General features: G+C 33.7%; 1 protein-coding gene and 1 long non-coding RNA gene across 2 annotated transcripts; both read left to right on the top strand.

The window, feature by feature from the left end:
• The first annotated feature begins 609 nt into the window (after positions 1 to 609).
• Positions 610 to 7,987, top strand: LOC112790064 (phosphoenolpyruvate carboxylase, housekeeping isozyme). The gene is made up of 11 exons (XM_025832289.3): positions 610 to 830; positions 1,151 to 1,344; positions 1,899 to 2,290; positions 2,426 to 2,510; positions 3,124 to 3,346; positions 3,659 to 3,762; positions 3,856 to 3,949; positions 4,130 to 4,284; positions 5,855 to 6,853; positions 6,943 to 7,329; positions 7,434 to 7,987. The coding sequence occupies exons 2-11, from the start codon at positions 1,180 to 1,182 to the stop codon at positions 7,728 to 7,730; spliced, it is 2,901 nt and encodes a 966-aa protein (XP_025688074.1). The 5' UTR covers positions 610 to 830; positions 1,151 to 1,179; the 3' UTR covers positions 7,731 to 7,987.
• A 778-nt stretch (positions 7,988 to 8,765) lies between these two features.
• LOC140182572 (uncharacterized) lies at positions 8,766 to 10,085 on the top strand. The gene is made up of 2 exons (XR_011878453.1): positions 8,766 to 9,203; positions 9,513 to 10,085. It is a non-coding gene; the product is annotated as an uncharacterized lncRNA (long non-coding RNA).
• The last annotated feature ends 6,478 nt before the right edge of the window (positions 10,086 to 16,563 follow it).

The following is a 16,563-nucleotide window of genomic DNA, read 5'->3' as shown; positions in this document are numbered from 1 at the left end:
TTTTTGATATAGTTATAGAATGTTCAAATAATTAAATCGGTAGAAAATTGAAAAATAATTAAAAGAATAAATATAATTTTTTTATTTATTAAGAAAAAAGGCCAAAAAATTTTAATATGAATTTTAGCAGTATGTTTTACTTAAAAATGGAAATTTTTGGATTTTTGGTGTATATATATGTAGATAAACATTGCAGGCAGGTAACATACTAAGTAAACATACAATCAACCTGTTGGACATGCAGGTAACGTGTGTCACGTGATGCACATCCATTCAACATGTAACATGTTGCAACACACAGGTAACGTATTGGATTGCTTTTTTAATACGTCCACAATTCTAGAAAACACTCCAAATATCCATATTTAAACAAAGATTTAGATTCTCTAAAGTTTAAATTTCATTTTAGAAGATAAAATTTGATCTCTTATCATTTATTTTATAAGTGGGACAAAAAAATATAAAAAAACTCATTTAAAAATAAAAAATTACACTTTACTTTCTAAAAAAAATTCAACATTTAGACGCCGTTTTTTTCTACATATCTAAAATAATTTCCGAAGAAAAAAAAAAGCCATTTTTTTAGTCGCATTTCTGTACTGGCCCACTACTACACTCGCTGAGAGTGAGCAAGTTAGCAGACTTTTCACTGTTCAGTAGCTGATTTCCATATAACGACTCACCAGTCACCACCACTCTGGAGTCTGGATCTGGCATTCTTTCACTTCTACTTGCTCCATTTCTCTCTCCTTCTCACCCATTCTAAATTCTCATCATCGTTTTCTTCTTATTTCTCCCTCTTCTGACAACTTTATTGGCCCTTTACACAGGTACTACACTATTACACTCCAATCGCTGCTTCATCACACGTCTAATGAATCCGAAAGTTACAACTTTCAGTTTTCAGTTTTTCATTTTCACTCTTGTTACTGTTCCATGTGCACTTTTTCTGTATGCCGAAGTACTATCAACTAACACGATCCATCTGAATTTTGGTCTCAATATCTCCGTTTGTTTTCTTCTCCATCAACTGTTTTGGCTCTCTTCATAGTTTAACTAAGATGGTTCTTGATTTGTTTCATGATTCCATGTTCCGTAGTTCCTTTTCTTCTCGTGAATTTTGGTTTTTGAGTTTTGACTATGCTGGCAGGTAAGGGGAGGAAGTGAAAGGTTGCTGCAATGGCAAAGAAGTTGGAAAAGATGGCATCCATTGATGCCCAGCTTAGGCAGCTGGTTCCGGCAAAAGTGAGCGAAGATGACAAACTGATTGAGTATGATGCTCTGCTATTGGATCGCTTCCTTGATATTCTTCAGGACTTACACGGAGAGGATCTGAAAGAAACGGTGAGTTTCTTTTTTCTGATTTCAACTCCTTGGAATTTGTTTTGGATCATTTTTCATTTTATAAACTTGTATGTGTTTACTGGAGCTTGTGATCCCAAATGTCTCAACTTTTGGAACAAAAGTACAAGTTGATCCGTTTGGCTTGGCTTTAGAAAAGTGTGGAATCAAAGCTTACATATACCAAAGAATTCTGGAATCTGGATACTGATCTTGAAAAGTGCTAATGAGAAAGAACTTTACGATGCTTTTGTCAGTGATAAAATTTGTATTTGTGCTTGACACCCCTAACCTGAGTCATTTTCTGATATTGAAAATTTAGCTGTTTTAAACTTTTAATGGATAAAGATGAGACTGCAAACTTTTGGTGTGAGGCCCTTGGTTAACATTTTGGCCTTACGAGTGGCACTTTGCTTTTGGTGTTTGGAGGTTCTGCTGAGGATCAAATTTGGTGTTTACTCCTTTCATATTCTTATGTATACTAGATTATATGCTTCCCTCTAATTATTTATTGAATTCAGATATTTTAGATTGATGAGTTATTTGTTATTCTGCAGGTTCAAGAAGTATACGAGCTTTCTGCTGAATATGAAGGGAAACACGACTCTAAGAAACTGGACGAACTTGGAAATCTGATAACTAGTTTGGATGCTGGTGATTCAATTGTCGTCGCCAAATCCTTTTCTCATATGCTTAACTTGGCCAACTTAGCAGAAGAGGTCCAGATTGCTCATCGGCGAAGGATCAAGTTGAAAAAGGGAGATTTTGCTGATGAGAACAATGCAACTACTGAATCAGACATTGAAGAAACACTCAAGAAGCTTGTAGTGGAATTAAAAAAGTCTCCTCAGGAAGTTTTTGAAGCACTGAAAAACCAGACCGTTGATTTGGTTCTTACAGCTCACCCTACTCAATCTGTTCGTAGATCTTTGCTTCAGAAGCATGGAAGGTTTGCTTTTAAATTTTATGCTTTGGTTTCTCTCTCTCTCTCTCTCTCTCTCTCTCATCTTGTTTTGGTTTTCTTTTCTAATTTATTTTGCAAAATAAAGAAATTTAGCTATTAATCTATTCTTCATCTATACAGGATACGAAACTGTTTAACTCAATTATATGCCAAAGATGTAACTCCTGATGACAAGCAGGAACTTGATGAGGCTCTACAGAGGGAGGTGAATATCATAATCCTTCCAATTTGATTTTTCCAAAGCAGATCATTCTTTTTCTTGGTATCCATGGTCTACACTTCTCTGTTAAACTAAAAAATACAGAAATGGAAATTTCGTTCCAACGAAAATTTATGTTATTTTATTTAGATAACCCTGAACAATGAGGAAATTATTTGGTCCATAATATGATTGTTGGAGTTGAAGTTCAGGAATTGTTTATATCTGCGCTATCTGTGTCTGATTTTTCTCTTTCCTTGCTTTTAAAACAAGCCATCAGTAGCTTAGTTTTTGGGCATTACAGCCAGCAATGAAACCCAAAAGTGACTTTTGTGTAGTTTTTTCAGTTGGCTTCCTCTATGCAAGTAAACATTTATTGCATTGCAATGGGAATCTTCATTGGTACGAATAACTCCTAACTCCTGGATGGGACATGGATTGACATGTTTTACTTGCAATCAATCTTATGCTGGGACCTGTTCTCCATGTGATTTCCTTTAAAATCACATCAATGCCTTTGTTTGAAGTTAACATGCAGAAGTTCAAATGATAGAAGAGAGGATGCTCAAGTAAATTGTATTTTATTAATCAATTTCATTTGTTAATTCTGTTCATGTAGATCCAAGCTGCCTTCCGTACTGATGAGATTAGGAGGACTCCTCCAACCCCGCAAGATGAGATGAGAGCAGGGATGAGCTACTTCCATGAGACAATTTGGACTGGTGTACCCAAATTTCTACGTCGGCTCGATACAGCTTTGAAGAATATAGGGATAAATGAACGTGTCCCTTATAATGCTCCTCTTATTCAATTTTCTTCTTGGATGGGTGGTGATCGTGATGGTATGGTTCTAATGTTTGACCAAAAGTATATTTCTTACTATAGGGAGAAATGGAAAGATCTGCATAATTATCTTTAAAATACAACAAAATCCTATTCGATTCAAAAAAAAAGAATCTTTAATGAAAAAATGAGGGGAGGGGAGCTGCCACCATGTTTAGAAATTATAAATTCTTCAAATTTATCATACCAAATGTGGATCGTAGCTAGGTACTTTCAGTTAATTTTATGTCTTTGTGACATGTTTCACATTTCTCTTAATCTTCTCTAAGAATGAATTTAAAATGCCTCTGACTATGTTCAATACGATGCAGGCAATCCAAGAGTAACTCCTGAAGTGACAAGGGATGTTTGTTTATTGGCTAGAATGATGGCTGCTAATTTATATTATTCCCAGATAGAGGATCTTATGTTTGAAGTAATTATCAGCTCTTTAAAATAATCATTGTGGGCGGTTTATTACTCTTGCACCATTTTGGCATTTTGCTTAATTGCAACCTTGTATCTGTAGCTGTCAATGTGGCGTTGCAATGATGAGCTGCGTGTACGTGCAGATGAACTTAACAGGTCTTCCAGAAAAGATGCAGTTGCAAAGCACTATATAGGTGTTCACTAAATTCCTTCCTATAGTTCAAGATATAGTTTATTAGTTTATTTAATAAGAACCTCCATAGTACAATGTCAGCTGTTATTATGTAATGTTATTTATTGAAATATTGCAGAAAATGCTGTAATTTTTTAATAGGTTTGTTTAGTTCACTTACTAATACTCTTCTTAATGACAGAGTTTTGGAAAATCATTCCCCCAAATGAACCATACCGTGTGTTACTGGGTGAAGTAAGGGATAGGCTTTATCAGACTCGTGAGCGATCTCGTCATTTGCTAGCACACGGGCACTCTGAAATTCCAGAGGAAGAAACTTTTACCAATGTTGAGGAGGTATATATGTCCATTTTAACTTTCTTTACAGCAAGTAATAAATTGGCTCTTACCAACTTTCCCTTTAACTTCTACCATCAGGTGTATCCATTCTCTATCTTTTTTTGATAATGTGATATTCCCAACTCTTGCAATTTCCTATGTTTACTCAACCATTTGACATCTCCACTGGTTGTTTATTAAGTTTGTAAGCACCTCCCTGGCCTCCTTTATTAAATTCAGTGCATTAAAAAATAAAAAGTAAAAAACAAATGTAAACTTTTTTTTAACATGGAAACAGCTTTTGCACTTGTGGGAAGCTTTTTATATACTTTCATGGATCTCCATGTGGGAGCCTTGTGCATTTATCCACCTTTTGTTTTTGAATTTTCATCAATACTTACCTTGTTATGAGTTAATTTTTGGTCCTTAAAATTTTGGCCCTGAAGAAGGATGTAATTGAGACAAAAAAGTTCGTGTATCTTGGATTTTCCATGTGGGATTTGGGCATGTGTGGTTTTATAATATGTAGAGCTCTGGTGTATGAGCATTGTGTAATATTAAAATATAATAATATTAAATAATTACTTAACTAAACATAATTATGTAGTATTCTTTTTTTAATCCAAACATAATGTTGTCATGTTATTGAAAATAAGAACTATATTTGTCAAATTCAGATACTTTAATTACATCTAAATGCAAAATAATATTTTGCTTCTACTTCAACTTTTGCTTTTAAAGAAATACTTCCCCAACCGTACAACCAAACTAGCTCATTGCCTAGAAGGATAAATTACGGCGCGTGTGGTGAGATTGGAATTGGATTTTCTCTGTAAGAGGTGTGGTGCTGATATGCTTTTCTTATTTGGTTTGTTATGCTTTTGGCTTGCTGCTATTATTTTTGAAGATCAGGGTGGAGGTTATTGTGCACTTGAGCTATTTTGGTGATGCTATTGAGTGGATCTTTTGGTGCTTCAAAGGAGCTATTCATTAGGATAGGAACCTTAATCTCGGGTGGTATATTGTTGTTCAAACTGTTTGTACTTTTGTGTTTTTAGGATTATTTTAGGTCAAAAGCAACCATGTTTGCAGGGATAGATTTGGGTAGGGAATCGAGGTTTTTTAGGTGTTGGTTGTTAATAGATTTGGGGTGCTCGGGTCGGTAAAGGTGTTTGATTGTGTACTACAATTATCATGCATGTGTATCCTCTGTCTTTAGAGGTAGTGGAAAACCTAAACATGAAGTGGTCAAACGAGATCTCTATCTAAACATTCTCACTATAGATCACACATGATAGGATACAATGGTATCGTTTGATCTATGTAGTAGACCTTACTTATTGGGATAAGGCTTTGTTTTTGTTGCTGTTGCTTACTCATCAAAAGAAAAAACATAAAAGTTCATTTTGATGTATCAAACATTTAGATCCATTGCATTGCATGTCAATTAATAGCTGCCTTGTCCTTTGATGTCTGAAAAATACTTGGTGAAAATTTGCGTAGTACCTGAAACCTAATACCCATAAATATCATTCTGCAGCAGATAACTTATATTTAAGATATTAACGAAAGTTCAAATCTTGTACAGTTCTTGGAACCCCTGGAACTTTGCTATAGATCACTCTGTGCTTGTGGTGATCGGGCAATTGCTGATGGAAGCCTTCTAGATTTCCTTCGGCAAGTATCTACTTTTGGATTGTCACTAGTGAGGCTTGATATCAGGCAAGAGTCAGACCGTCATACTGATGTGTTGGATGCCATTACCAAGCATCTGGAAATTGGTTCCTACCAGGAATGGTCAGAAGAGAAACGGCAGCAATGGCTTTTGTCTGAATTAAGTGGCAAACGGCCACTGTTTGGGCGCGACCTTCCCAAAACTGAAGAAATTAAAGATGTTTTGGACACATTTCATGTTATTGCTGAACTGCCAGCAGATAACTTTGGAGCATATATCATATCAATGGCAACTGCACCATCTGATGTGCTTGCAGTTGAACTTCTGCAACGTGAATGCCATGTCAAGCATCCACTAAGAGTTGTCCCATTGTTTGAGAAACTTGCAGATCTGGAGGCAGCTCCTGCTGCTTTGGCTCGGTTGTTCTCCGTAGAATGGTACAGAAACCGAATCAACGGAAAGCAAGAAGTTATGATTGGTTATTCTGATTCAGGTAAAGATGCTGGAAGGTTCTCTGCAGCATGGCAGCTATATAAGGCCCAAGAGGAACTTATCAAGGTAGCTAAAGAGTATGGTGTTAAGCTAACAATGTTCCATGGTCGCGGTGGAACTGTTGGGAGAGGAGGTGGTCCGACCCACCTTGCTATCTTATCCCAACCTCCGGATACAATCCATGGGTCACTTCGTGTAACTGTCCAAGGTGAAGTTATTGAACAATCATTTGGAGAGCAGCACTTATGTTTCCGAACACTTCAACGTTACACTGCTGCAACTCTAGAACATGGAATGCATCCTCCAATCTCACCCAAACCAGAGTGGCGGGCTTTGATGGATCAGATGGCTGTCATTGCTACAGAGGAATACCGCTCTATTGTATTCAAAGAACCTCGATTTGTTGAGTACTTCCGTCTGGTAAGATATAAACTGCAAACATCAATTTGTATTTTTCATTTTCTCTCTATTAACCAGTTTTGTATTTAACTCAACCCTCTAAAATGCAGGCTACTCCAGAGTTGGAGTATGGCCGCATGAACATAGGAAGTCGACCAGCAAAGCGAAAACCAAGTGGAGGCATTGAGACTCTCCGTGCAATACCTTGGATATTTGCCTGGACACAAACAAGGTTTCATCTTCCGGTGTGGCTAGGCTTCGGGGAAGCATTTAGACATGTTATTGGGAAGGATATTAAGAATCTTCATATGCTGCAAGAAATGTACAATCAATGGCCTTTCTTCAGGGTCACTCTTGATTTAGTGGAAATGGTGTTTGCCAAGGGAGACCCTGGCATAGCTGCCCTGTATGATAAGCTCCTTGTTTCACAAGATCTATGGTCGTTTGGGGAGCAGTTGAGGACCAAGTTTGACGAAACCAAGAAACTCCTGCTTCAGGTAAACGCTAATCCCTTTCTAAAATGTGCTACAAGCATCATTCCAGTTGAATCTATCAATGGACTGATACTCAAAGCTCATTTTCACTTTTGCTTTACTATCAGGTGTGTGGACACAGAGATCTTCTTGAAGGGGATCCATACTTAAAACAAAGGCTCCGCTTGCGTGATTCTTACATTACCACCCTTAACGTTTGCCAAGCTTATACATTGAAACGTATCCGTGATCCGAACTATAACGTGAGTTTGCGACCGCACATCTCAAAAGAGTATATAGAGATAAGTAAACCTGCTGATGAACTTATAACACTGAACCCAACAAGTGAATATGCTCCTGGTTTGGAAGACACCCTCATCCTCACCATGAAGGGTATTGCTGCTGGCATGCAGAACACTGGTTAATGGAGTTTCTGTCTGCCTTTGTATTTGCATATTTCTTATATTGTTTTTCCAGAAATCATAATTTAGTTGCCCGAACCAAAGTTTGGTGTGTGTTATTTCCTTTTTCCCTGCCTTGTATCCATCATTCCCTCGATAAGTTATGAAATATGTATGTTCCTTCCTTTGACGTACAATATAATTTGGCTGCGGTAGAATTCCAACGATAGCCGTCAATAAAATTGACTGACTCCATGAACGCAACGAATTGACTTACTCAACACTTGTGTCTGATGTGTGTATTTTGACGGTGAAATTACAATCTTTATCTATTCTAGTGGTTCAACGTTCAACCTATTATTTTTAAGAAATTAAATTTTATATATTTATTTTAAGATTTTAAATTTGATATTAATAATTTAAAATAAAATAAAAATTTTAGAAATTATTTAACATTTAGAATATATAAATTAAATTAAATTAAATTAAATAAGGCATGATAAAAAAGTTATTATATTATTATGTATAACAAAAATATAAAATTAATATGAAAATTTACAAATATTATTCACAAAATAGTCATTTATAAATATTATTAAATTTATTTATTTTTTTGATTCTATTTAATTTGAAACAAATATAAAAATCTATTTCAAAGTACTCTCTTTTTTTTAATTAATTAAGAGTAATACCTCAAATAGGTCTCCAAAGATTTGGCGGTCCAACAGATTTGTCCCTAAAAAAAATTAACTAGGTCCTGAGTCTCCAAGATTATTAGATATATGCCATATAAGTCCCCAAATCAGGTTGAATCGGTTAATACGCACTCTCTCCTACGGGAGGTTGTATGCGTGATGTGTCAAGTAAAGCAACATGCATTGCGTTCAAGATACATTAGTCCCTGAACACGTGGCTAAAATGACGTCGTTTTGATGGGACAGATACGTCCCCACCTTTTTAGTCATGACATTCAACCTCCAGGTAAAAGATTTTTTAGTCATTTTTGTGTTTCGAAAGTTGTGGTTTTTTTTTTGTGGTTCCAATGATGTAAAGAATTTGTGGTTTATGTTTAAAAGTGTGTAAAGCAAGTGGTTATGATTTTTTATTAGCAAAAATCTTGCATGAACCATTAAAATAATATGAATGTCTACTCTTTTGGGTTTAGAGCTTTTTGTTCTTTGCTGAAAATCGTGCATAAACCATTAAAAAACTGAATTTTTAGTTGCTTAGCTTGGTAGTGAATTAATATTGTCTGTAAAGAAGAAAAATTCTATAGAGTCATTGATGAATGAAAATAAGGTTAGGAGGAGTCTTATGGTCATTTGCAGCAAGTGTGGCAATCCTAGGCAGAACTACAAAACTTGCAAGAGAGTTCCAACAATAAAGAAAGGTACCAAAAAAAAAGACCAAAACTCAACGTGAGTTTGTCTCTCAAGAGAAGTGTGCACTATCTCAAAGTGCACCCAACATTAACAAGAGATTACTGTCGATCCTGAGGTTAGTCTTTAACTCTTTTAAACATGAAAATTTAGTTGTCCATGTAATATATTTTATGAGAGTTTAATTGTATTTTTCATAACTTTTATAAGAATTTAATTGTCCCTTTTATAATTTTTATAAGAGTTTAATTGTACACTAAAAGGTGAAATTGTGCATATTTTATGCAACTGTTATTCTATGTTTTAGTCTAATCAAGTCCCAACAATGAATATTCCACAATCCACAAACACAACTATAGTTAGTGCTACTGCTATTGCTAACAATTTCAATTATTATATCCACTGTTTGCTTTTGATGTTGGTCTAGCATTGTATAGGAGCAGTCATCCAAGGCAGTCAAGAAAAGAAAAAGTCCAATCAAAGCCTTCATCAAACAAGCCATTAAATTCAGCTCTCTTTAAAAAAAAAGAAACTATTGTTAGGCTTGCACAAACTTCTCACCCACAATTTGCCTCACAATTACAAATAGCTCAAGGGCCAACTGATCTTCTCTATGCAGAAATAAGGGCAATAATAAATACTGGACTAGCCTAAAAAATGTTAAAATTTTTAGGCTTAGGCCTTGGCATTAGAATATTGATCTTCTTAGCTTAAATAGATTATGACTTAATTTTTTTAGGTTTAAAAACTTTGATTTGGACATGCTATTTTGGTGGATATAATATTATTTTGGGATGATATTTTTTTTGGTAGATATGATGTTATTTTGGGGGTGATGATTTCTTTTGGATTTAGCACAGTAGTGTTGTGCATTGTGTTTTTAGGGTGAATTTGGTTATATTTTAGATTCAGGTGATGCAATTCCATAAGTCTACTGATGTACTTAACTCACTTTGAGTAATATTTATTATCTATGTTAATTATATTTCACTTCGGATAATGCTTTTATCATTGATGTGGTTGTTTATCAGATTTTGCAAATATTTAAAACAACCAGATAATATCATTCATTGTAAACAAACTACATACTTACAATAATGGTTCACACTTCACAACTAACTTCATTCATGGTAAACAAACGACATTATATTTACAGTAATAATTCTAGTTCACCTAGTACCATTACACAAGACAGACACAACTACTCCAAACATAAACCCAATAAAAGAAAAAACAAACATTCCTAAATAGACTAACAACAATTCTAGGAGACTCATGCTTCTCCAACACTAAAATTCTTTTCTCCAAGTCAATCAATCTCTGCTAAAATTCTCCTGTAAAAAAATATTCAAGAAATGAAAATATTTTCTTTTTGTGCAGAACAAATCAAAGCAACTGTAAGAAGGAGATAGCAATTACCCTAAAATTTGGCCATCCTAGAAACAACCGATCAGGATTCTCTATTGTTCTAGACTTGTATATTGTTACATACAATTGGCAATTACACTTGGAAGCTTCCGGTGCTATTCATTCTGCGTTGTGCTAGGGTTTTGTTTTATTTCAGGGTGAATAATTGGAAATTCTGGACAATTAGAATTTTGGGATATGTTAAAATTAAACAACATTCAAGGACCAATTTGTTCTTATCATTTAGAGTAATTCCAATGTAGTGACACCTCACTTACATTAACCGTCTACGTCAGAAGCACTGTTAGTATTACTAATAGAAGGATGTAACGTGTCCACGTTTCATTTTTTGAGGGACCTAATTGTTACTTTTTTTAAAGGTCTAACTTGTCCGAACACAAAATCTTCAAAAACCTAATTATCACTTTACTCTTCAATGAATATAATGAGTGGAGAACATCCCAATGAGGGAGAGTGTTATTATATGGGTCATGTGAGGAAGGTGTGTGAAGCATCCATGGGCCTGTATAGTAGGCATTCATAGGCCACATTAAAGCAATGTTGTGAGAACCGGATCAGTTATTAAACTAGTTAAGTGACTGATTCAATGGTTTAATGATCCAATCAAAATTGAACCGAAATTGAACCGATTTAGTTAAATATACAATAAAATTATAAAAAAAATTCAATATATAATAACAATAAACTGAATTTTCTTAATAGCAGAAGATTTGCTTACCAAACATTTGTTATTTCGTATTATTCATAAGTTCATCTTAATCTTAGATTCATTGAACAATACATTGCCATAGCAATTGATTGTTACAGCTTTCATATGCAGCAATCATAAGGAGGGGAAACCATTAAACAGAGGATGGCCATGTCTCCAGTAGAACCGTGTCAAATATTATCACAATTATCATTTCTTTTAATCAAGAGAGGCAGCAAGAATTAAAAAATAAATAAATACAGTATCAGAAACTCGAATTCAGTACTTCCACATATCAATAAAACCTCAGCAACAAGAAGAAATAAGAGATCAGAGCTTAATTGTGTTAGATGATGAAGAAACAAAGGAAGAAGAATTTAATCTAATCGCAGATCTAATCCACTAGATCCAATCTACGACACCAGTGGTGCAGTGCTCCGAAAACCGAGATGAGCAAACGGCAGCTACATCGTTGCAAAGAGGAAGCAAGCGGACTTCTCTGGCGCGTTTCTCTGATAGTGGCTAAACCATCTCCACTCTTGGCGGCGGTACTCCCTTGGAATCACAACAATGGGATTATGAAACCTATTTGGGAGGAGATCGCAGAAAAAGATGAGGCTGGTGTGGTGAAACTTGGAAGAGAAATTAGGGTTGAGGTGTGGTGGTTGGTGAATGAGGGAACTGGGTCTCGCTGTTTGCATAAGGGGTTGGGCAATTGGGTTACCGGGTCAGCTATGTGTGTAAGTGGGTTGGACTCGTTTAGTTTTTTTTTTTTTGTGCCAAAACAGCGCCATTTTTTATCTATTATAAAAAAAAACTGATACTTTTAAAAATCCAACCGATTTGACCGGTTCATCGATTAATTACCAATTCGACCAATTTTTTCATCAGTTTTTGTAGATTAGTTTTTGAGATCAATTGGACTGGTCTAATAATCAATTCTCGATTAACTCAATTAAACCGGTCGGTCCTGTCCGATTTTCAGAACCTTGCATTGAAGATTGAAGGCAACAACGACTATTAGAGTTTCGTTGTGCTAACAAAAGTTGGATTTGGATTTTAGAAATTTTGGCTTTTAGTTTTGGAAAGTATATAGCCCCCATGTATTGCAGTATTGGTTCTATGACTATTAAATGAGCTAAACCAACCCGTTTAGGCCTACTTTACTTAAGGGCTTGGCTAATATGAGTCAATTCATTTATTTTTTGTTTATTCATGGGACTTAATCTGGATTGGTCCATAAATAATTTTTTTAATTTATAAAAACCTACAACATTAATGTTTAGTATAATTTTTAAAATTAATTTATAATTATTTAAAAAATTATTTAAAGTATTTATGAAAAAATTTAAAAAATAATTTTTTAATTATTTTCTTTTCAAAATAAATATTTTTGTGATTAAAATACTAAATATAAAATAACTTACTTAAAAATTATTTTTAATATAAGTTCTTAGGATTTAAATTTCATTTTTAAAAGAACTAAATTAAATTATTTATTCAAATTCGCTTTTAATTTTTAAACTTAGGCCATTTATGGCCATCCTGACAAATTATATAGATTGACCCATCTGTTTTTTACTTAAAAAAAATAGATAGAAAAATCTTGTTTAGAATCCAAAAATAAATATTGAATTAAAGAAAAGCACTTGTGGGTCAAAAACGTAAACAACATAGAATTTTTTTTTTACTAGGTGGATTAGGTATTCAAGTCGGATTAGGAGGAAAAATTGAAGGGAAAAAAAAGTGATTTTTTTTTGGAAAAAGTTAAAAAAAAAAACGTACCACGCATTTAACTTGCTATTTTTTTTTTAGTTAATACAATCGTGATTGTTTAGCGTCTTGTTTTTGCGGACCTAATTTTAGAGATAAAAATTTTTCTATTTAAGGTGAATAATCAGACTAACTTAACAGATTTAATCCATTTTAATGGTCTTATTAGATACATGACCCATCTATCACATGTAGAATTGAAAACATAATCCACTTTGGCAAATTTCATGGTCGTATTTATGATTGATTTGGAAAAGAGATTATACGTTTTTTCTATTATTATCAAAATCGGACCGATATTAGACCTAGTTTAGCTACTAAATTATTAGATTAATAGATCAACTAGAGAGTTATTAGTTGAATCATTTGATTCGATAATAATTAAATAAATATATAAAATTATAATAAAAATAGACAAATAATTTTATAATTTTATATAGTACAATGTTATTATTGAATGATAATCAAATTATATATAAATTATAATTTTAGCAATGCATACATATAATATATAACAAGGTTAACATAATGAAAAAGTGGATTAAGTCATTGCTATATGTCTGTGATTGTTATTTTTTATTTTGCTATACATAAATTTAAAAGACAATTCTATGATGCTGAAGCAAGATTTATCTGTTAGTTGGTGCGTGTCATGGTTAAATCTAAAACTTGTATCCCTTCAATTTTATTTTCTATATATAGTTGCTGCTGTTGGTGACAGTATTTGCTGTTGTGGGACCAATTCTTTTTTAGAATTTGTCTTTGAACAAACATTGTAATACGTGTTAAGTGGATCATGATAAAATACTAATGGAATGTTATTAAATGAATATAGAATAACTAACTTGACTTAGTCGAGTGGTCAGTTCACTTGTCCGTTTAAGTAAGTGTCGGGCGTTCGAATTCTGTCTTGTGTATGCAGCAACTCATTGGCCAGCGGAAGACTCTTAAATAGAGCTCAGATCCGCGACGGATTAGTCTTTAACCTGTTGGGTTGGAGATACCGTTTAGGTAAACCAAAAAAAAAATCTGAAATATTAAATTATTTTAAAAAGTATTATTTTATTATATTGTTGCTAGATCTATGTTACTTGTACAATGGGCTTTGGAAGGTAGATTTTATGTGGACCATTATGTGAATGTGTAATACACTTGTGGGAATGGTGGTTGGTTTATGAAATTTATGCAAATAAGAATTGAAGCCAATTCGATGGGCCAAATAATGAAAAAAAATAAAATATTTTTGATGTGGTTATAATCATTTTATTGTGGGTTCTCTTAGTTATGTTGCTTTTGTGGTTAACCAAGAGTAAATTTTAATGAAGATTTTATGGAAGTTTAATTTTTGAGAAATGATTGTATATTCTAGAGAGGATTAGGTTATGTAGTTGTGGTGATTAGAGTAGCTTTAAGTGGTTGCAGAAGGCAAGAATTAAAAAGTAGATGATGTGGTGAATTGCTTGAATTGTTATATTTGTCATGAGCTAATTATTTCATAATTTTTTTTTGTTTTTACATATTGTCAACGTAAGTACTGTGAAATATGTATTATTGGATATTGGCTAATATAGATACAAATCTTGATATTTTCTGAATCCAAGTTTTTAGACTAATACAACGGGGCCTAACAAGCCGAAAACAAAAAACTATGACCCAAACCCCACCCCTTTTTATATATTATAAAAATTTTGTTATTTCATCCTACAAAACTACCAACAGCCTGAGTCTATTACCATAATATCACATAACCCACCTTACTACCGTGCTCCTAGGCCCATCTTAGAATTATTGATGGTCCAGTAGCTTTAAATTAAAATAATATATTCCTATCTTAATTAATATTTATATTCAGTTTTTCACCAACTTTTAATAATCCTCTAATAATATCTTGTTAGGTTCATTCACAAGACAAATTATCTAAAGTATGGAAGTCAATTCTACAAATTTCTAACCTTATCTACAAAGACTACAAAAAAAATTAACTTCTAAATAGCGATATTCAGATTCAAATCGGTCTAAAAAACTGCAAAATCGTATCAATCTAAATCAAAAATCGAAACAAACCGTTTAATTTTAGATATTTTTTTAATTTTGAATCAATTTTATTACGGTTCGATTCAGTTTGTGGTTTTACTTTGCACAACCGAACCGAACCGAACTGCATATATTACAAATAATAATAATAATAATAAGAAGACCCTTACGTAGCGCACTAGCACCGCTTCCCCAAAGGTTTGAAATCCTAATATAAAGAAAGAAATCCCTCTGCTCTCTCTTAGTCTTCATTTTTCACTCTCACCATCACATTATCACTCACTCTTACTATCACAACATCACTCACTCTCACTGTCACACACCGACGCCGTCTGCCGCTCCTCTTCTGAATGATGCCCTTCGTCGTCTCTTCTTCTCGATGACGCTGCTGCTGTCTCCTCTCCTCGGTGACGCCGTTGTCGCCTTCTCCCTTAAGTGGCGCCGCTGCCGCCTCTTCTTCAAGGTATATTTTTATTTGCTTTTGTTTATTTTATTTTGTTCTATTGTTTTAAAATTTTGTTTAATTTTAATTTTTACTTGTTAATATGTGTTAAACTGTGTTAAACTGTTCAAGGTATATTTTTACTTGCTTTAATTTTTACTTGTTAAACTGTATTTTAATTTTATTTTGTTCTTGTTGTCCTGATATTCTTATTATTTTTGACAATATAATCTTGTTATTAAAATTTGTTAAACTTTGTATTAAATTAAGTATTTTGTTCTTGTTGATTGAAATTGAATTCTATTTTTTTTATCTTCTGCAGATTTTATATTTGTTCGGTTGATTTTAGCTTTCAATTTGAAAGTCAACAATGTCAACTTCATATCCTCAGGTAATATTTTTATTTTGTAATGCGTATGTTGGTAACAACTCAATATGTTGATTAATTGAGAAAAATATTAAAATAACATAAACTGATTAATTATTCTTTGTTATCACAGGATGTTCAAAGTAGTAAGTCAGGATTTACCAGTGCTACTCCATCCACTTTTGAATCATTCAGATCTTTAAGACAGTCAGAATCAATGACGCCTCCACAACCGCAGTCGCAGCCACAAACTCAGACGCAGACGCAGCCACCATCGTTGCCGCCATTGCCGCCGCACAGTGATCAGAACAATAAAGGAACTAGATTTAAGAGGAGGAGAGGCAAAGCAAATGTTGCTGATGAGTCACCTAATCCTGGCCAGTCTGAGGAACATGGTACATGTAACACTAAAAAACCTGTTAGACCTAGATCTTGGACTTGGGAGAATTTTAAAAAAGATGAAAGTGGTCCCAAACCTAGGGCTATATGTAAGTGGTGTAGAGCATCTTATACAGCCGATTCACATAAAATGGTACTAGCAATCTTAATAGTCACTTGTTGAGTCAATGTAGAAAATTTCCAAAAGATTCACTTGATCCCACACAAAAAATACTTGTTATGCAGCAACTTAAAAAAGAAGAAGGAAATGGGCTGGGTAATTGTTTGACTGCTGTATCATTTGATCCTGATTTATGTAGACAAGCTCTTGCTAAAATGATAAATCATAGATGAGTTGCCTTTTAGAT

This window comes from Arachis hypogaea, chromosome 3 (assembly GCF_003086295.3).
Source record: "Arachis hypogaea cultivar Tifrunner chromosome 3, arahy.Tifrunner.gnm2.J5K5, whole genome shotgun sequence".
Lineage (NCBI taxonomy): Eukaryota > Viridiplantae > Streptophyta > Magnoliopsida > Fabales > Fabaceae > Arachis > Arachis hypogaea.
The sequence above is the reverse complement of the archived record's forward strand: the minus strand, read 5'-3'. Positions and strand labels throughout refer to the sequence as shown.

Coding starts and splice junctions, on each gene's coding strand:
- LOC112790064 (XM_025832289.3), top strand. CDS start 1,180: ATGGCAAAGAAGTTGGAAAAGATGGCATCCATTGATGCCCAGCTTAGG. Junction 1,345..1,898: donor GAGAGGATCTGAAAGAAACG/GTGAGTTTCTTT, acceptor GTTATTCTGCAG/GTTCAAGAAGTATACGAGCT. Junction 3,763..3,855: donor TAGAGGATCTTATGTTTGAA/GTAATTATCAGC, acceptor TTGTATCTGTAG/CTGTCAATGTGGCGTTGCAA.